Raw genomic sequence first — 16,330 nt, 5'->3', positions numbered from 1 at the left:
TAAATTGAAGTCTACAATATGTACATAAGATTAAACATTTCTATTTTTTTTCTGTGCCTGTTTTATTTTGCTTAACAGCGTGATTTCCAGTTCCATCCATCTCCCAGCATGTGATGATGTTTTCCTTTATGAATGAATGAAATTCCATTGTGTTGGTGTTTTCATAACCAGGAATGTGGGTGGACATCTGGTTATATGCCCTATCTTTGCTATTGTGACCAGTGAGGCAATAAACACTAATATACACAGATCTCTGTAGTAGGCATTTGAGCTCTTTGGTATACACAGATGGTATAGTTGGGTCATGTGGTAGTTCTACTTTTAGTGCTTTGAGAAACCTCCATAATGTTTTCCATAGTGGCTGCCATCAGTTTCCATTGCCACCTACAAACTACCTGTGTCAAGCCCTCAGTTCCTCTGAGGACACATGGGAGCTCATTTGGCCAAGCATATTCTTGGTTAGCTACATCACTATTACAGCATCTTGAAGTGTGCTCTATGAACCACTTAAGAGTTGAGTTGGACTTCCTTTGAGAGTTATGTGCATGTGAATGTCTAGAATTAGAGGCACAGCATGCAACATTTTCAAAACCAACCTGAATTTAGAAAAACTTCAACAGATTTACTTCCTATAGAATGTTTCCCAAAACTAGGGTTTTGAAAAGCTCCCTTTGAAAAATGATACGGAGTTGACTTTAGTAGGCTGTGATCATACATGCTTCCAATCGCAGCAGTTGGAAGGTTGAGGCAGGTGAATTGTTACATGTCAGAGGCCATAGACTGGGCTATGTAACAAATACCAGGGTAGCCAGTTGGAACTAAATAGAAAGACTATCTAGCAAAACAAACAAAAATGTGTGTGGGGTCTTACAGGTTTAGAGCTTTTAGCATTATTAAGCCAGGGAAAAAGCTTAGCTGGTAAAATGTTTGCTGCACAAGTGTGATGACCCTAGATCAATCTCTAGAACCCATATAAAGAAGCGAGGGTTCATGGTCTGTATTTGGAATGTCAGTACACAGGAGGCAGACATGGGTAGATCCCTGGGAATTGCTGGCCAGCTAGCTTAGACAAATTATCAAGCTCCAAATCAATGATGCTATAAAGCCAACCAACAAACAAAAAACAAAAAATAACAACAAAACTGCCACAACCACCAAAATACCAAGGTGTCCAGAACCTGAAGAATGACACCTGAAATTGCTCTCTGATTTCCTTTGTAGTGCATTCATATATAGGAGCACATTCGCATGTACACGTGCACATGTGCATGCACACTTGCACACACACACTTTTGATGACTTTATAGTTTTATATTTCAATCATAGAGCTATAGAAATTTGAGAAATCTTTAAGGTTTGAGAATTCATTAATGATGATATTATGACAAATTGTGGAGATGATATTTTGGGGACAACTGAACTTGACACCTCTCAAATTGTGATGACATGGTGATTGGTGAGCTATGGGAACAACTATGGCCAAGATCTTAAAATCACAGCTCAAATGATAAAATAGAGGTGCTATTCCCAAATCCAGAAATAAGTCTTAGAAAGGAGGTGATGACATTATGTTAGATCAATATGATTTCCTCCTAAATGGTGGAGAGTTGTGTTTCATTTAATTGTATGTGGAATTTTTAAAGAGCAGCTCCCATGATCCTGAGGCTCCTCCAACCCCTGTCCGTTGCTCAGTGTTTGCTTCCAGCAGAAGTCTGCATGCATGCAGAAAATTAGGCATGATTTTCTACCCCACCTGCCAAAAGTTCATTCTTCTGGGATCTGCGATCATATGAAAGCCTAAAGGCCAAAAGAAAGTTGCCAATTGCATCATTCACAGTTATAGATATATTGCTCAAACAACTCTTTAACATTGAACTACTACTGATTATTTTTGCATTTTATTGCTGGAGGAAATGTCTATAACATTTACCTTTCATTCCTTATTCTATACAGTCATGATCTCATTGAATAATTCTTCATTTTCCTTTTCCTGTCTTTACTGGGTAGTTTTTGAGTACCTATCAGGGCTGGGTATAGTGGGGATGCAGTGGTGGTGGGGGGGCAGAGCTAACACTCAAAGAGATTGCTGAATGCTGGAAACAGCACAACATATGCATTTTAGATGAAAATACCTCTAGACTTGAACATATATAAGTCCTCAAATAAAGACTTCAGACTTTCTCTTTTTGAGTTCAGGAGATTGGGAGGCCATTTGTATTTCTTTCATGCTTAGTACAAAGGTGTTTTAAAACCTGCTGTGTCCGATGCCAGTTTGGGTTGTGACACAAAGAAGCAGGATGTCTTGGGGCTAGCTGATTGATTCTGTGCTTCTCCCTTCCAATCTGGAGAGAGTGGTGATGTAAAGTAAGACACTGTTAGAGGTTAGCCACTCACTGGGACACAGCAGATACTGGTTACATTTCATCCGTTGGATTCTTTGTTTGAAGGAGTCTTTGACTTATTCATTCAAATCACGAGCATATTAAGCTTCTGTTCTATGCCAGAAACTATCAAGCATGGCAGCAACTCTTGCCATCGTTCAACTTCAGTTCTAGTTTCTAGGGGTAGGAATAGTGGGAGACAAGGGAAAAAAGAAGCATTCAAATTGCAGTTAGTTTATGAAAAGTCAGCGAGGCTCACAGGCCAGAGCTGTGCGGGATACAGCTGTGGTGGAGTGGTCAGGAAAGACCCTTTAGGGCCAGAAGTTGTGGAGAATATCATTTTCACAGTGTGTGTGGGAGTTCTGCACATCAACTATCCTGCATATCAGATATTTACATCATGATTCATAACAGTAGCAAAATTACAGCTATGAAATAGCAATGGAAATACTTTTATGGTCCATGCCAGTGTAACATGAGGAACTATATTAAAGGGTCACAACATTTGGAACCACTGTTTTTGGGAGTAGCATTGGGGTAGAGTAGGAAGGTGAGAAATTGCTAAGAGAAGCAGGAAAAACATTCTTGGCCAAGAGGAAAGGAAGGTAAGAAGCTAAGGAGTACAAGCTTGGATTCAAAGTGGGTCTATGGAGTCTGGAATTATTGGTGATCAGAAAGAGTGCATGAGGGGCATTGGGCTATGGAAGAGGCATACAGAGCCAGTTCAGGGGTGACTTTGTACTCATGTCAAAACATGTGATCTCTACAAGAGAGAGAATTTTGTTTTCTTCCTTCTGTTGGCTCTCCGACAGCTAGAAAAATGTCAGTCATCATCAGATGTTATGAAACGTGGGCTGAATAAATTTAACTCTAAGAGAAATCCTAAGCATCTCTCTTCTGTGCTGATTTAAAAAGCCTCTCTTGCTGTCAACGCTGGGGATGGAGCCTGGACTCACCTGAAACCAGAGAATGAGGAGTGGTGGGAGATTTTTCCGGGAGCTTAGTCCAGATGAAAGTGATGATGGCTGGAGCTCTGATGGTGGTGCACTAAGGGGAAGTGTCAACTTTACAGCCATGCTTCAGGGACTGAATCACTAGCACCAGGTGATGAGCTGATACTAGAGATTGGACTTGGTGACACAGGGAGAGGAGATTCTGCTGAGGAATATTCCTTTTGTACATTGTGAAAATATGTCACTCTCATTGTTAATGGAAAATTGATTGACCAACAGCTAGGCAGGATCTGGGGGGCAGAGAGAATGCTGAGAAAAGGACAGAGTCACTCGAGTTGTCAGGAGAAGCAGTGAGCAAGGCATTCTGGAGGATAGGTAAAGACATGAGCCACATGGTAATACGTAGATTAATAGAAATGGGTTAATTTAAGTTGTAAGAGCTAGTTAGTAATAAGCACAGCTTTCAGTGACCATTTATAAGTAGTATTAAGTCTCCATGTTGGTTGTTTGGGAACTGGAGGGTAGTAAAGAAAAGCGTGCCCACAAGGGTCTGTGAGGACCTTGGGGGAAGGAGTTTGGTTAGTTCACTGCTTTCTACTTGTTCATTTTGAAACTCCAATGAGGGATCCAAGTGAAGGTGTTCAGGCTATAGATTAATTTTCCATGCCTGTGGCTCCATAAAGCAGCTGAGCATGGCACAAAAATTTTGAATGTAACGCTATGAATGAGTTTACCACAGAGAATACAGATGCACAGCAGAGAGTCCAGAATTAAGAATGTCTGCTCCAGCATTGAAATTAAGAAAAAATTTGAAACTCCTTGGGCAACTAAGGAGAGGGAACCTGAAATGACCCTATCCTATACTGATGAATTTCTTGCATATCACCTTAGAACCTTCATCTGGCGATGGATCGAGGTAGAGACAGATTCTCAATTTGGAGCAACGGTCTGAGCTCTTAAGGTCCAAATGAGGAGCAGAAGGAGGGAGAACAAGAGCAAAAAATCAGGACCACGAGGGATGCACCCACCCACTGTGACAGTGGAACTGATTTATTAGGAGCCCACCAAGGCCAGCTGGTCTGGGACTGAATAAGCATGGGTTGATTCCGGACTCTCTGAGCATGGCGGTCAATGAAGACTGATGAGAAGCCAAGGACAATGGCACTAGGTTTCAATCCTAATACATGAACTGGCTTTGTGGGAGCTTAGCCTGTTTAGAAGCTCACCTTCCTGGACGTAGATAGAAGACCTTCGTCTTCCCGCAGGGCAGAGAATTTGGACTGCTCTTCAGTATCGAGAGGGAGGGGGAATGGTGTGGGGGGAGGAGAAGAGGAGTGGGGATAGGGGGAGGGGAGTGGGGGGAGGGGGCAATATTTGGGAGGAGGGGAGGGAAATGGGAAACGGGGAGCAGGTGGAAATTTTAATTAAAAAAGAATAAAAAAATAAATAAAAGAAAAAAAAAAAAAAAAAAAAAAAGAAAAAATTTGAGACTGAATCTCTCTACATTCCCCAGGATGGCAATTCTGTCTCAACCTCTGGTGTAGCTGGAATTATGGGTACAAGCTAGCAGTTCAGTTGCCAAAGACATTCTTTAGAAGAACATAAATAGAGTTTGTGCATTTATGGGTACCAGTTATGAATGCAGATGCTTAGTTACACCCCCGCCCCCAAAGCCCTTTCTTGTCCTTCAGAATGCTGACAATAAGGGTTTCACCTGCCCGCAGGTGTCTGAAAGATTTTCTCCAGGGAATCTGACCAACATGAGCCTAGACCTTAATGACCCAGCTGGGTCTTCTGCTGCGATGATAATACTTTTCGCCACTCTTGTTCTTCTCTCTCCAGAATCAAGCTGCTCCCAGGAGCTGCTTCCTATCTGGTTATCAGAACTGTTTGTTCTTCTTTCGCTCGTCTCTAGTATTTGTTTGGGGGAACGAGATGCCTTTCTAAGACTGTGTGTTCTTCTTGAAGGAGCTCCACCGCTTCTCATGCTCAGGGGTGTGATAAGGAGTGTGGCCATGACAGGCAGGTTTCCAGATGACCCCTTGCCTATCATGACACTCATATTTTTTTATGGCTGTCTCTGTTTTCTAACTTAAGCCAGTGATTCTTGGTGCATGATTTGCTCCCTTTCCCAGTATGCAGACTTAAAGAAATGCCTCAACTGTTTACCCATAATGGTTCTTTTTCCTGACCTGATGAAAAACTAGCAATAGCAGGCATATAGGAGTGGCAATAGCTTAGGTTTGGTTATGGATACAGTTCATGCTGTGGTCTGAAGATGGAAAGTGACTATTTTGTGTTTAATTTTGTTTTCTAGTCTAAAGCTAATACAACCATACAAAAGAGTTTAAAACTGAGAAGAAAGAGAAAGTCCTCATGCATTCAGCACACCCAGTGACCCTTTACTAGAGCCCCTTTATGTTATGAAGGTGTATTGCTTTTTTTGTTAGGCAAGTTCAGTGTCATTACCAGCTCTGAAGAGAATGCATTCATATACCATGTTGGTGGTGGTGGAGGCAGTGGAGGTGGAGTGGATCTGGCATATGCAGTTCACTGACAGGCAAACTTTTACCCAACAGACACATAATAGCATTTAGGAACCCAGTAGATTTGGGGAAAACTATGAATTTGGAAAAAGAAATGCAACAGCTCACTCCTCTCATCCTCATGCTCCTTCCAATTTTTTTTGTCAGTCTCTCTCATCCAAGCTCAGAGGCTCCCTGGAGTTTTCATAATTTGAAACCTTAAAGTCAAATGTAATTAATATCTGAACACATTCCAGTTAAATCCTATCATTAATTTGCTGGTATTCATTTGTTATTATATTTTATTTCTTTCTGTGTTCTCCTTTTTACTATACATAAAACAGAGAAAACATTTTCCAGCTTTTTAAACAATGGGCATTTGAGAAGTGGCCCTAGACAGCTCCTGAAGTCAGCCTTGGGGTGGTCAGCAAGAAAGATGTAGATAGATCTCCTTGGCTTTCTTTCTGTGCTAGGCTACAGCCCTATTCTTGCTGAGTTTCCCTGCACCCATTTCTTCTAGTTCTCATGGGCTGTCCTTTCACCTCACATAGAGCAACATACAATGAAGCATCAAGTTAGTGGTTTCTGCAATGACTCTTCTGAGGGGGATTTGATTGTTGTGGGTAAGAGTGAAGAAAACTGTTACTGTTGTTACTTGCTTTTTAAAAAAACTTCATAGGAGAAGGGATGCCTCTTATGATTGCTTTCCCAAGTAAGAAGTGTCTCCCACACATATGATCAACAAATATTTGCTGTTAAAAACATGTGAAAATGAACCACTTTCTTGTGCTTTCAAAATTATGTAATACTGAAGTAGAAGAGTATATTTAGTGAGAGAAAATAATTACATTTGAGTAGGGAAATGGAAGATTTATTTGAGGGCTAGAGAAGAGAAAATTGACATAAGAGGGCTGAGGTCAGAAAAGATGAGAGAGGAAACAGGAGTGTTGACTTGATGCTAAAATATGTCTGGCTTTTTGCCCTGAATTTGAGAGCTGAATCACAAAAGGTAAAATAGAGCTAAGTACAGGGACCCAGGAAAGGAGGGCTCAGAGAGTAACTGGCAGACAAGTATGAGGTAAAGAAGAACACAAGTACAGGGCACACTGTCTCGTAGGGTTGCAGTCCTGTTTTGGGGAGTCAGATCTTACCGACTTTCATAGAGGTGATAGAACAGGGAAAGCCACTCCTGATAAGTCTGGAATTCCAGACTGTGACCTTCCCTGACAGAGGCCTCTCTTTTTTATGCAGTCTTACTCCAAGAGGGCATTAGAGGAATGTCATGCTCAGCAAAGTTCAGTCTTTGTTTATTTAGGCACAAAGTCACTGCTAGAGCTGAGATTCTTAGCAAATTCTTGTTCGAAATCTCTGTCAGGCTGTAACAACAATCTAGGTGCCTGTGTGGGTCTTCTCCACACTGCTTCTCACATAACAAAACTGTCTGTTAAGCCCAAGGGAATTCTCACCTACTGAGTCCAATAACTAGAATTATTACCCAGCTTTTGGAATCTGAGGACTAAGAAAATCCTATCAGTTTTGGCAAGTTTGGTGCCTGAATGGAATTTGTAAAATGAAAGCTTTTCAGAACTGGAGGAAACTGAGAGTCATTCTATACCACTCTTCCATCAATCTCCTTAGCATTGTCTGTTTAACCAGTCGATCCTTTTATTTCATTGATGCTTAATGGAGGTTATGGGTTCTCTCTCTCTCTCTCTCTCTCTCTCCCTCTCTTTATCCCTCCCTCCCCCATCTCTCTTTCTTTTTTCTTGTTGTTGTTTTGTTTTGTTTCTTGGGGACAGGGTTTCTCTGTGTAGCCCTGGATGTCCTCGACCTAGTTCTGTAGTCTAGACTGGCCTTGATCTCACAGAGAGCCACCTGCCTCTGCCTCCTGAGTGTTGGGATTAAAGGCATGCGTCACCACTGCCCGGCACAGGGTTTCTATTTTGTGGAGGTTTTCATCAAGTGTGGCATTATGGAGATGTTGTACATTTCTTGAAACTGCTGGAACAGGAGTCTGTGTGAGGGTGTTATGATACTGATTGATGGAAGAGGTTTCAGAGAACAATTAAGAGAGAATGAAGTCAAACACTCCTAATACTAAAAATATTACTGAGTTTAAGTTCCATGGCAAGGCTTAGCTGCTTTATTTAAAATAGTGTGTGTGTGTGTGTGTGTGTGTGTATCCTTTGTATATCCGTTTGTATCTTTTGAAGAGTTGCAGATCAGTGGCATATTCCATACTAAAGAACAAGGTAATGGCATGTTCAGGTCAGAGACAGAAAGCTTGCTTTCAGATATTTCAGGGAGAGGTCAGATCAGGAGCAAACATTGAAATCTTATTATAATCAGATCCTAGGCAATTAAAAATAATTACTCTTTTTCTTAGTTGACCTTGTAGGGATATGTAACCTGGAATCTAGTCTAAATAAATCTAAATTGGAGAGTCTAAATCTAATAGCTAAAATAAAAGTACAGTACAATCAACTATAGTGACTGGATAAATCAATTAAGTGGCTTGAAGAAAAATAATCAAAAGTTAAATGAATTTCCTATCTTCTTGCATGATATGTCCTTTTTTTAGATGTAGGCTTCTTCAGTAGAAGACTTGTTGAGGAACGGAAGCAGGTACCCCTAGGTAAAGTAGCGGCATTTTATCCTCATGCAGCAAGTGAAGTTCTGTGCTATCAAACCCCTATTCTTCAATTGCTGATAATGACTCTGTAAATTATAGCTCTTAGCCAATTCTCAGGGTAGAGTTCATCTTCTGCTTTAAAAGATTTTTTTTTCCTTGGAATGTGATTTCTACTCTTTCAAGGTGCTATATTCTATAGCTATTCCTTTAGTCATTTCCCCCTGATTCCTCTGTAGGGAATATAAACCTCTCTCCTGCAGCCCAATTAAATTTCAAACATTGGCATAGACAATTTTGCTAAAGTGGGTACTGGTTTGTTTTTTTTTTATGAGGAAGTCTTGTCCATGCATTAGTATGAACACAGAACAGCTTGTTTCTCTCACAGAGTCATCTAAACAAAGAAAGGCAGTGGGTGGGTCTGCACTGGGCATCCAGGACAGTCTGCACAGAGAGTTCTTGGATTTTTGATAACCAGACAGAGCTACAATTAAAAAATATATAAGGAATAATATTCCATGTTTGAGATCTGGTACTATTTGATAAAATATATTTTTCTTGGAATATTTCCATCTGGTTGAAAGTGATTTTGTTTAGGGATTTTTTTTTCATCTTTTCAATATTCATAGGTATAGAGAGACAGACGCTGTTGACTTAAGTAAAAAATAGTAAGCGGCATATCTAGTGTACAGAATATTAAACTTTTAACTTAGGTGACTTGTTTTGCTTTTTCTGAATAAATTAACAGATTCCAGAGTGATATACAGACGTTTTCATAAAACAAATACCAAGAACAGCAGCAAATGCTATTGTAGTTCACTGCAGGAAAGAGCTATAATCATCTTTTATAGAAATCTTTATATAAAATATAAGGAGCAGAGCAAATAAACAGATGTAATTCTGCCTGATTTATTAAATCATTTGTTCAACACATAATTGAAGACCCAGGGTGTACATTGCATTGAACCAGGCACAATGAGTAGCATAAGGGAAATTTTCACTGCTGTTGAAGAAATAAGATACACATGAAAAATTAAACACAAAGCAAGATTAAGTGTGAAATGAGCTGTGCCCGGGTTCAGATGAAGGAGGATTAAATAAAGAGTGAGTAGCAATAGATGAGTTCATGAAAGACACAAACTTCAAGTGTGGCCATGGTAACCAGTGTACGCAGCAAGAGGTCAAGAAGAAACTGGGGGCAAATTGAAGAGTCAATATAAAGACAGAGAGGTAAAGATGCGGTTTGAGAGAAACCCTGTGGAATGCACTCCTCCACCAAAGGATGAGGAGAAATGTCAGCAAGGGAAGCTATTGAGCTATTGAATTATTTTTGAAATAGGGCCCCATAACATGATGATGGTGGCATTTTGCAGAGGAAATGACAATTGAGCAGGCTGGTTTGGGGAAAGAAGGTTTTATTATATTAGAGAGGGGTAAATGAAGAAACAAAAAAACCAGACTCTGGAGAGCTAGTGCTTCAATCAAAGGTAAAGATGAGGGCAATGCTAGGAGGGTGTTTGCTAGGAGCAGTAGAATATAAAATGATAAGACTAGCTCGAAACTAGTAACTTGTAAGAGGTAATGGCTGTTTCCCACATGGTTACAATGTGTATATTAGAACTACCTTCTATAAGAACAGACATCTTCCAACTGCCATTTCTTTGATATAACACAATGAAAATCCATTCAAGGGCTCATCTCTTTTAGTACTGAGTCAGGAGCCAGGAGTCCTGCTTATGGTTCACGCTTAAGAAGGAATTCTTTCCGGCCCTGGCAGTTGAATAGACTACTTTTTCCCAAAGTATCTGTCTTTTATAGGATCTTAATCCCCAAGCATGCTCCTAGGGGGGGGAAAAAGCTCCATAATTGTGTTTGAAAACATCAAGAACTCTTTTATTTGGATATCAAAACTCATTGGCATGGCAAAGACATCCCTCTCATGGAACACTGAAATATCCCTGAGAGCTAAGGTTTGCCAAGCAAAGACTAAGCCAGAAAAACCTGCTCCTAATTAAAAAAATAATAACCTAGGGCTGTAGGTGTGGAGAACAAGCAGCCATACAAGGAATCCAAGGTAAAGAAAAAGAATAATAATTAAAAAGGATAATTAGAGAATTAGAAGTAAGTTCTAGGCAAATGAGATTGCAACCAGTTATGGGACACTGTGAGGAGAGAGTTCAAGACAGGCAGTTTGCAACAGGAGCCCAGTCTGACATTCCCTCAGCCAGGTATAATGTCAGTGAACTACATTTAGCTACCACAGTCCTCTGGCTGTGTCAAAGAAAATGATTCTATTCAGAGTGTCTCCTAGATTGAAAATTTTTGAACCTAGACTAAGTGTTTACCTTTTCCCCAGGAATTTCAACTCCAGGAAGAATGAAAGATTATCTGAGACTTTTTCTGGGTTTGAGGGCTGCGTCCAACTGAAGCAGATTCTGGGATAAGTCAGAAATCATGATTGTTTTCAGGATGAGCAGAATGAACCTGCTTTCCCAGTGCTTGACAAATGCCAACAGCCTGTAGAAATGCTTATTTTTTTCCTACTCAGCGTATGAAGTTTAAGTGCCGTACCCACTGGAATGAGACCACTGCTAAGCAAAAGGGAGGTTACAGACTAGCTATGAAAATCAATCAGTTTTCCAAATTATTCCCATCCTTCTCTAGTGGCTTGATCTTCACAAGAGTCCTGTGCTTGAAAGTGAGTTTTGTCTAATATTTTACACTTGCTAATATCACCAATATTCACAAGAACAGCACTGGAGACATGTTGCCGTTTGTTACTGGGATTGTCTCATGTAGTCCCAGAGCAATTCTGTGAGTCAGGCATACACTGTAATTTCTATCATACAGCCAGTGGCACAAGATGATAGAGTAAGAAGTTATTGGCACCGCTCACGTTTAATCTCAGGTCTCTCAGAGTGGAGACACTAATATTCTATCATTGTTGACTTGCCGGAATCAGTTAAAAGATGACCCTTTAATTCCCACTCTGTGTGGCTCGACTCTTGACCCTCCCTGCCTAGTTTAATGTTTTCTCTGTGGTGACATGCTTCAAGTTCCTAGACCACTTACATTCCAATTTATTCTCTCAACTCAGAAGAAACTCTCAGTTGAAGCAAGAGTGGGCAGCAAACAACCTAGATTGGGACAAATCGGTCATCATATAACCAAAACAACACTGTTGTGATTGCTTTTCTAAGGACCATGAACTAGAAATCTTTTTACCCCCCTCCCCTTTTTATGTACGGATTTGGAAAAGCCACAAAAGATTTTGTACTGTAAAAATGACATAAACTTTAAATTTCAGTGTGTGCACAAAAATGTTTTGTGAGGACAATTTCATTCATTTACCTGCTGTCTGTGTCTGCTTTTATGCCACCACACTTGAGTGAAATGGCTGCCAAAGAGGCTGAATGACCCATAGAGCTGGCTTCTAGTCCAGACTCTAAGAACAGCATGTTGGTATTTTTTTACCCCCCAGAAGAACAGGAAGGAGTCAGAAGATACACGTTTCTCACAATATGCAGAGGGCATGCAAAAGCAGACTTAAACTTGGTTCTTAGCTCTGTCACAAAGGAACAGCACTGGGGGTTTTGCTGAAGCTGTCCAATGTCTCTGTGCTTCTGAAAACGACAACAGGGCCTCCCTTGAATTTCCGTTGCGAGTTTTCAGCGAAACACTACATGCAAAGCATAAAGCAAGCAGCAGGAACTGATTGGAAAATGCAATCCACGTGTCTGTCAGTGGCACTTCTGATCGCATCCGTTTATACAAGCATGTGCATGTCATATGAGAGCAGTAATCTTTGGTGGTGGTGGCGCATACGCCAAATGAAGCGAAACTGATGCAAACGAGGTTGGAAGGCAGGATAAAAACACATGGAGGAACACGGGTGTTTTTCTCTAGGTGAGCAATGCAGCTTTTCCATGGTGATGGGTCAAGCCATTGTAGTCAGTGAAGCTCAGCTGGTCGACCCACCCTTAGCCGACATGACTGTCACTGACATCATTAATTAACTCAGAACACTACAAGGTGAATGAAAAATACCAAACAGAACCCACAACTTCGCCTCTTTAGCCAAAACTCCAGTTTACCCTAAATCTATCCCTATAAGGAAGAACAAAACAATTGTTTATTCAATTGGAATGTCAGTTCTTGATGTTTTATCTTCTCTTCTGTACACACGCAAGCATGCACACACACACACACACACTCCTCAAATAATTTTTGTGTTTTATCTTCTTTTTATTAGCACGCTTTGTAAAGAAGATTGCTATCCTACTTAGTACATTCTGACCTAAGGCCTCCAGAGAGAATAGATCCCCAGAGCTTTCAAAGGACCGGGCTCATTCCTCTGGGACAGTGATAGGGAATGCCAACAATCAGCAAGCATTTCTTTTGTCCCTTTCAGTTTTATGTATTTCCTCTATTGTATATATCTAAGTAGGGCTGTCCAGAATCAAGCGTAAAACTTTTTCTGCTATTCCATCTAATGTTCTCTCACTTTTCTGGAAGATAAATACCTCATGCTTTTGTCTCAGCTATGAAATGTTCTTGAACATGGATGTACTTTAGTCATTGATGCATTAGTGTAAGAGAAAAGTCATCTTGCTGGTCCTTGTGCATTGTACACATACATTTCCCCCAGTCTCTCCTTTCCTTCTTTCCTTCTCCTTTTTCCTTTCTTGTATTTTTATTGTTATCCAACTTTTTCTATGTAGGATGGAAAAAAAATCCCTCTACTTAGGAAGAAATTGCAGATGGAAGACCATCAGGCATGGAAGGGAGTTCATAGGGTAGTGGCATACTACTCAACAGTTCAATCTATAGAGGATATTTGCTTCAAAACTTGGATGCCATTGCTTGGTTCATAGGGTCACAGGGAGAAGTAGAGGAGACCCAGAGAAAGGCGAATTAGTGTGGAAAGGAAAGAATCGCATGTCACACGTCACAGTCACCAGAGCAAGTGTTAAAATCACTTTAGAAATAGGAAGCAGAGGCTTAGGGAAGGGGTAAACACCTAAAGCCTGGGGTACAGATAATTCGTGGGGCTAAGGGTGCATTGACTTCCCTGTTTTAGACTGACCTCATACATAGGACTCTCTGCGCACAGCATATCCTTCAATGTAATCAAGAAGAACTGCCTCATCTGGGTAGTGTAGCCAAAACACAGAGCTGGGCAATGTTTTCTCTTTGAGCCACTGCTTTTGCACAGTTGCTGTAGACTCAAGAGGTCACCGGAGAGTGATAAATTCCAAACATTATCCTAAGAAGATCATCTGAGATTCACAGTCCTGGCTTGGATTGGAAAACCTGAGTCTGTTTGCCATCTGAGTTACACTTTCGCTTCTCAGTACCTGGACAACCACACAGCCCAGGTCTGGGGTTCCAGGAGAGAACACACTGAGTGGGTGGGCTTGATCCTCTGGTTTATATGCCCTGGCTCCTTTTTGATACGCAGTAAGAGTTTGAAAATTTCTTTAGTGGTCACTGGATTCCAAATTGCAAAGGGTACAGACAGGGTGAGATACGTCTCAGTTCTTGCCCAACTCTAGGAGAATGTCTACATCCCATTTAAATACTTTTTATTTAATATTTAAATAAATTAAATAAATGAAATTTAGTTTTAATTAATATTTAAATGAAATTTAAATAAATTTCAGCAAAAATCTAGAGTTGGGCATCATTTTCCCTGCTGAGTTTATTATCCTGCTTTCTTTCTCCCTTTGAGCTATTTTTCTTCTTTTCTTCAGACTGTTTCCACACTCCCCAAGCTCCCCCTTTTGTTCTATTAAAAACAACCCTGTAACCCCAGAACTCCAGTACTATCTGCTACTGTCTTCAAAGCCACAGTCCTGGGTGCCTTTCCTTGAAATGAACGGTGTGTGTACAGCTGGCTTCAACAAGTTCTTCCTATCTCCAGGTGAAGGTCTCCTAAGTTTTCTACTTTCTGTTACTTTTTACTTTTCCTTCTTCTCTAGGGAGTGCAGCGATTAGGAGTAAATGTGTCCCCCGAACTGTCCCTGTTTCCCTCCAGATTCAGCTTTCCACACTGGCCTTCCCTGACAAATGCCAATATAAACTCTCACCAAAGCGCCTTGGAAAGGCGTAGGACAGAAGCGTCTGGCTGTCTGGCTGGGGGAGTTTGTTTTATTGTGGCTTTTGGTCGGGTCAAAAATATTTCAGCCCGGAAGATATCAGTCTAATAGGAAAATAACAATAGTACTCGATGAACAAATGGCAGCCACACAGCTGTCCCCGCGGCGATACTCACAGTTCAATGGCGTTCCGGGGGAGGTCGGATGGAATCTCCGTCACCTTGCTGTCTTGGCAGAGGAAGACCCTGTTAGAGCAATGACAGAGCCAGTGATGACATCCAGTTCCTGAGCCCAACAGTGCCAGCAAGGAGACCAGGAGCAAGGCCATGATTATTTATCCATCCACCTGTTTTCTTCCTGCACGGGCAGCGAAAACCTCCTCCACACTGCCCGACAAGAGAGATCTGCCAGAAAAATAGGCGAAGTCACATGACCCACCAAGGGATGCTTTTTTTCTTAATTTTTTTTTTTTGTCATTTGCAGGCAAGAAAAATTAACGTGTGTCAGTAGTGATTTCTCCCTTATCCTTCAAGACCTCTAGTTTTTATTCCTTTACCCAAGAACGAGCCAATAGAACCTTGGTGCATGTTTAGAGTAATTCACAATATTTTACTGCTCAAGGGTCCCTGCTAGCCACCACTGTCTTCCTCTCATTAATGCAATTGACCCTCCCCGCAAAGGACAGCCATATGACACAGCTCTAAGAAGGGAAGACAGGAGGCAGATGGGACCTACCTTCAGTGTTTGACATCATAGTATTCCTGTGACACACCTGATAGAAACCACACACCTGGGCTCTAGTCATCGATGCTCTTTCTTACTTGATTAAAAACATGAATAAGCACTATGCACACTTCAGGGAGGTGGGTTAGCCAGCACTAGGTCTCTGCAGGTGGGAGGCATGTGTGATATGGGGTTCTCTGCGGAGATAATTTGCCCTGTGACCTCAGTCACGAGTGTCACATGTCACGGTGTCCACCAGCCATGCATAGTCTTCTGGCTTCTCTTGTCTTTTCTTTCCAGACTCTGAAAACTATCCTTCCTTTTTGGGCAACTGGCACTAATAAATTTATCAAGACTACACTTGTAATTTTAGGTGATCCTAATGGGTGACGCCCTTAATATTTGCAGTGGAATTTTCAGGTTCAGGAATAAGGGGTTTGAGAAATATTTGGTAAAAGTAAAGTGGCTTTCTACTTTCAACACAGAGTCTATGGAGACTACAAGAATACTTGTCTCAAAGATCATGTCTACAACTTACTGCCTGCTAGAGTTTCCTTCAATACTGTGTTTGCATACACCAAACTTTGTCTCATGAAAATTATTACACACACACACACACACACACACACACACACATCGTATCCTTCCTTCTGTCTCTGTTTCCTGAGAAAAATAGAGGCAAACAATTTAGGCAGAGTGGCTATGATCTTGCTTCCAGTTAAATGACTCTAATTTTGAGATAACAAGTTATAGCAGTATCAATATGGGCCCTCTACTATTAACAATTTTGACTAAGAACAGTTTAGAAACTTTACTCAATATCTCATTCAATTATCATCTTTTAGTTGCAGAATACAATTCAGTCATTTCAGACTTGGGTTTATTTTAAAGTATGTCTGAATAACTTCAGTGACATGAAACTGTATCTGCCACAGCTCCCACTAGCCAGGAACCTCTACTTAGATCTTCAGTGGTATACAGTTAGGACTAAGTCAGTTTTTGTATAATGAATTGAAATATT

At 40.9% G+C, this 16,330-nt stretch overlaps 1 protein-coding gene across 2 annotated transcripts in view; it reads right to left on the bottom strand.

Moving 5' to 3' along the window:
• Fshr (follicle stimulating hormone receptor) overlaps positions 1-14,914 on the bottom strand; it is a 180,675-nt gene extending 165,761 nt beyond the window's left edge. For both annotated transcript variants that reach the window (XM_057782301.1, XM_057782309.1), the window contains exon 1: positions 14,763-14,914. In XM_057782301.1, the coding sequence (XP_057638284.1) occupies positions 14,763-14,914 (152 nt within the window). The remainder of the gene's footprint in view (positions 1-14,762) is intronic.
• Between the last annotated feature and the right edge of the window lie 1,416 nt (positions 14,915-16,330).

This window comes from Chionomys nivalis, chromosome 1, assembly GCF_950005125.1.
Source record: "Chionomys nivalis chromosome 1, mChiNiv1.1, whole genome shotgun sequence".
Classification (NCBI taxonomy): Eukaryota; Metazoa; Chordata; class Mammalia; order Rodentia; family Cricetidae; genus Chionomys; species Chionomys nivalis.
The sequence above is the reverse complement of the archived record's forward strand: the minus strand, read 5'-3'. Positions and strand labels throughout refer to the sequence as shown.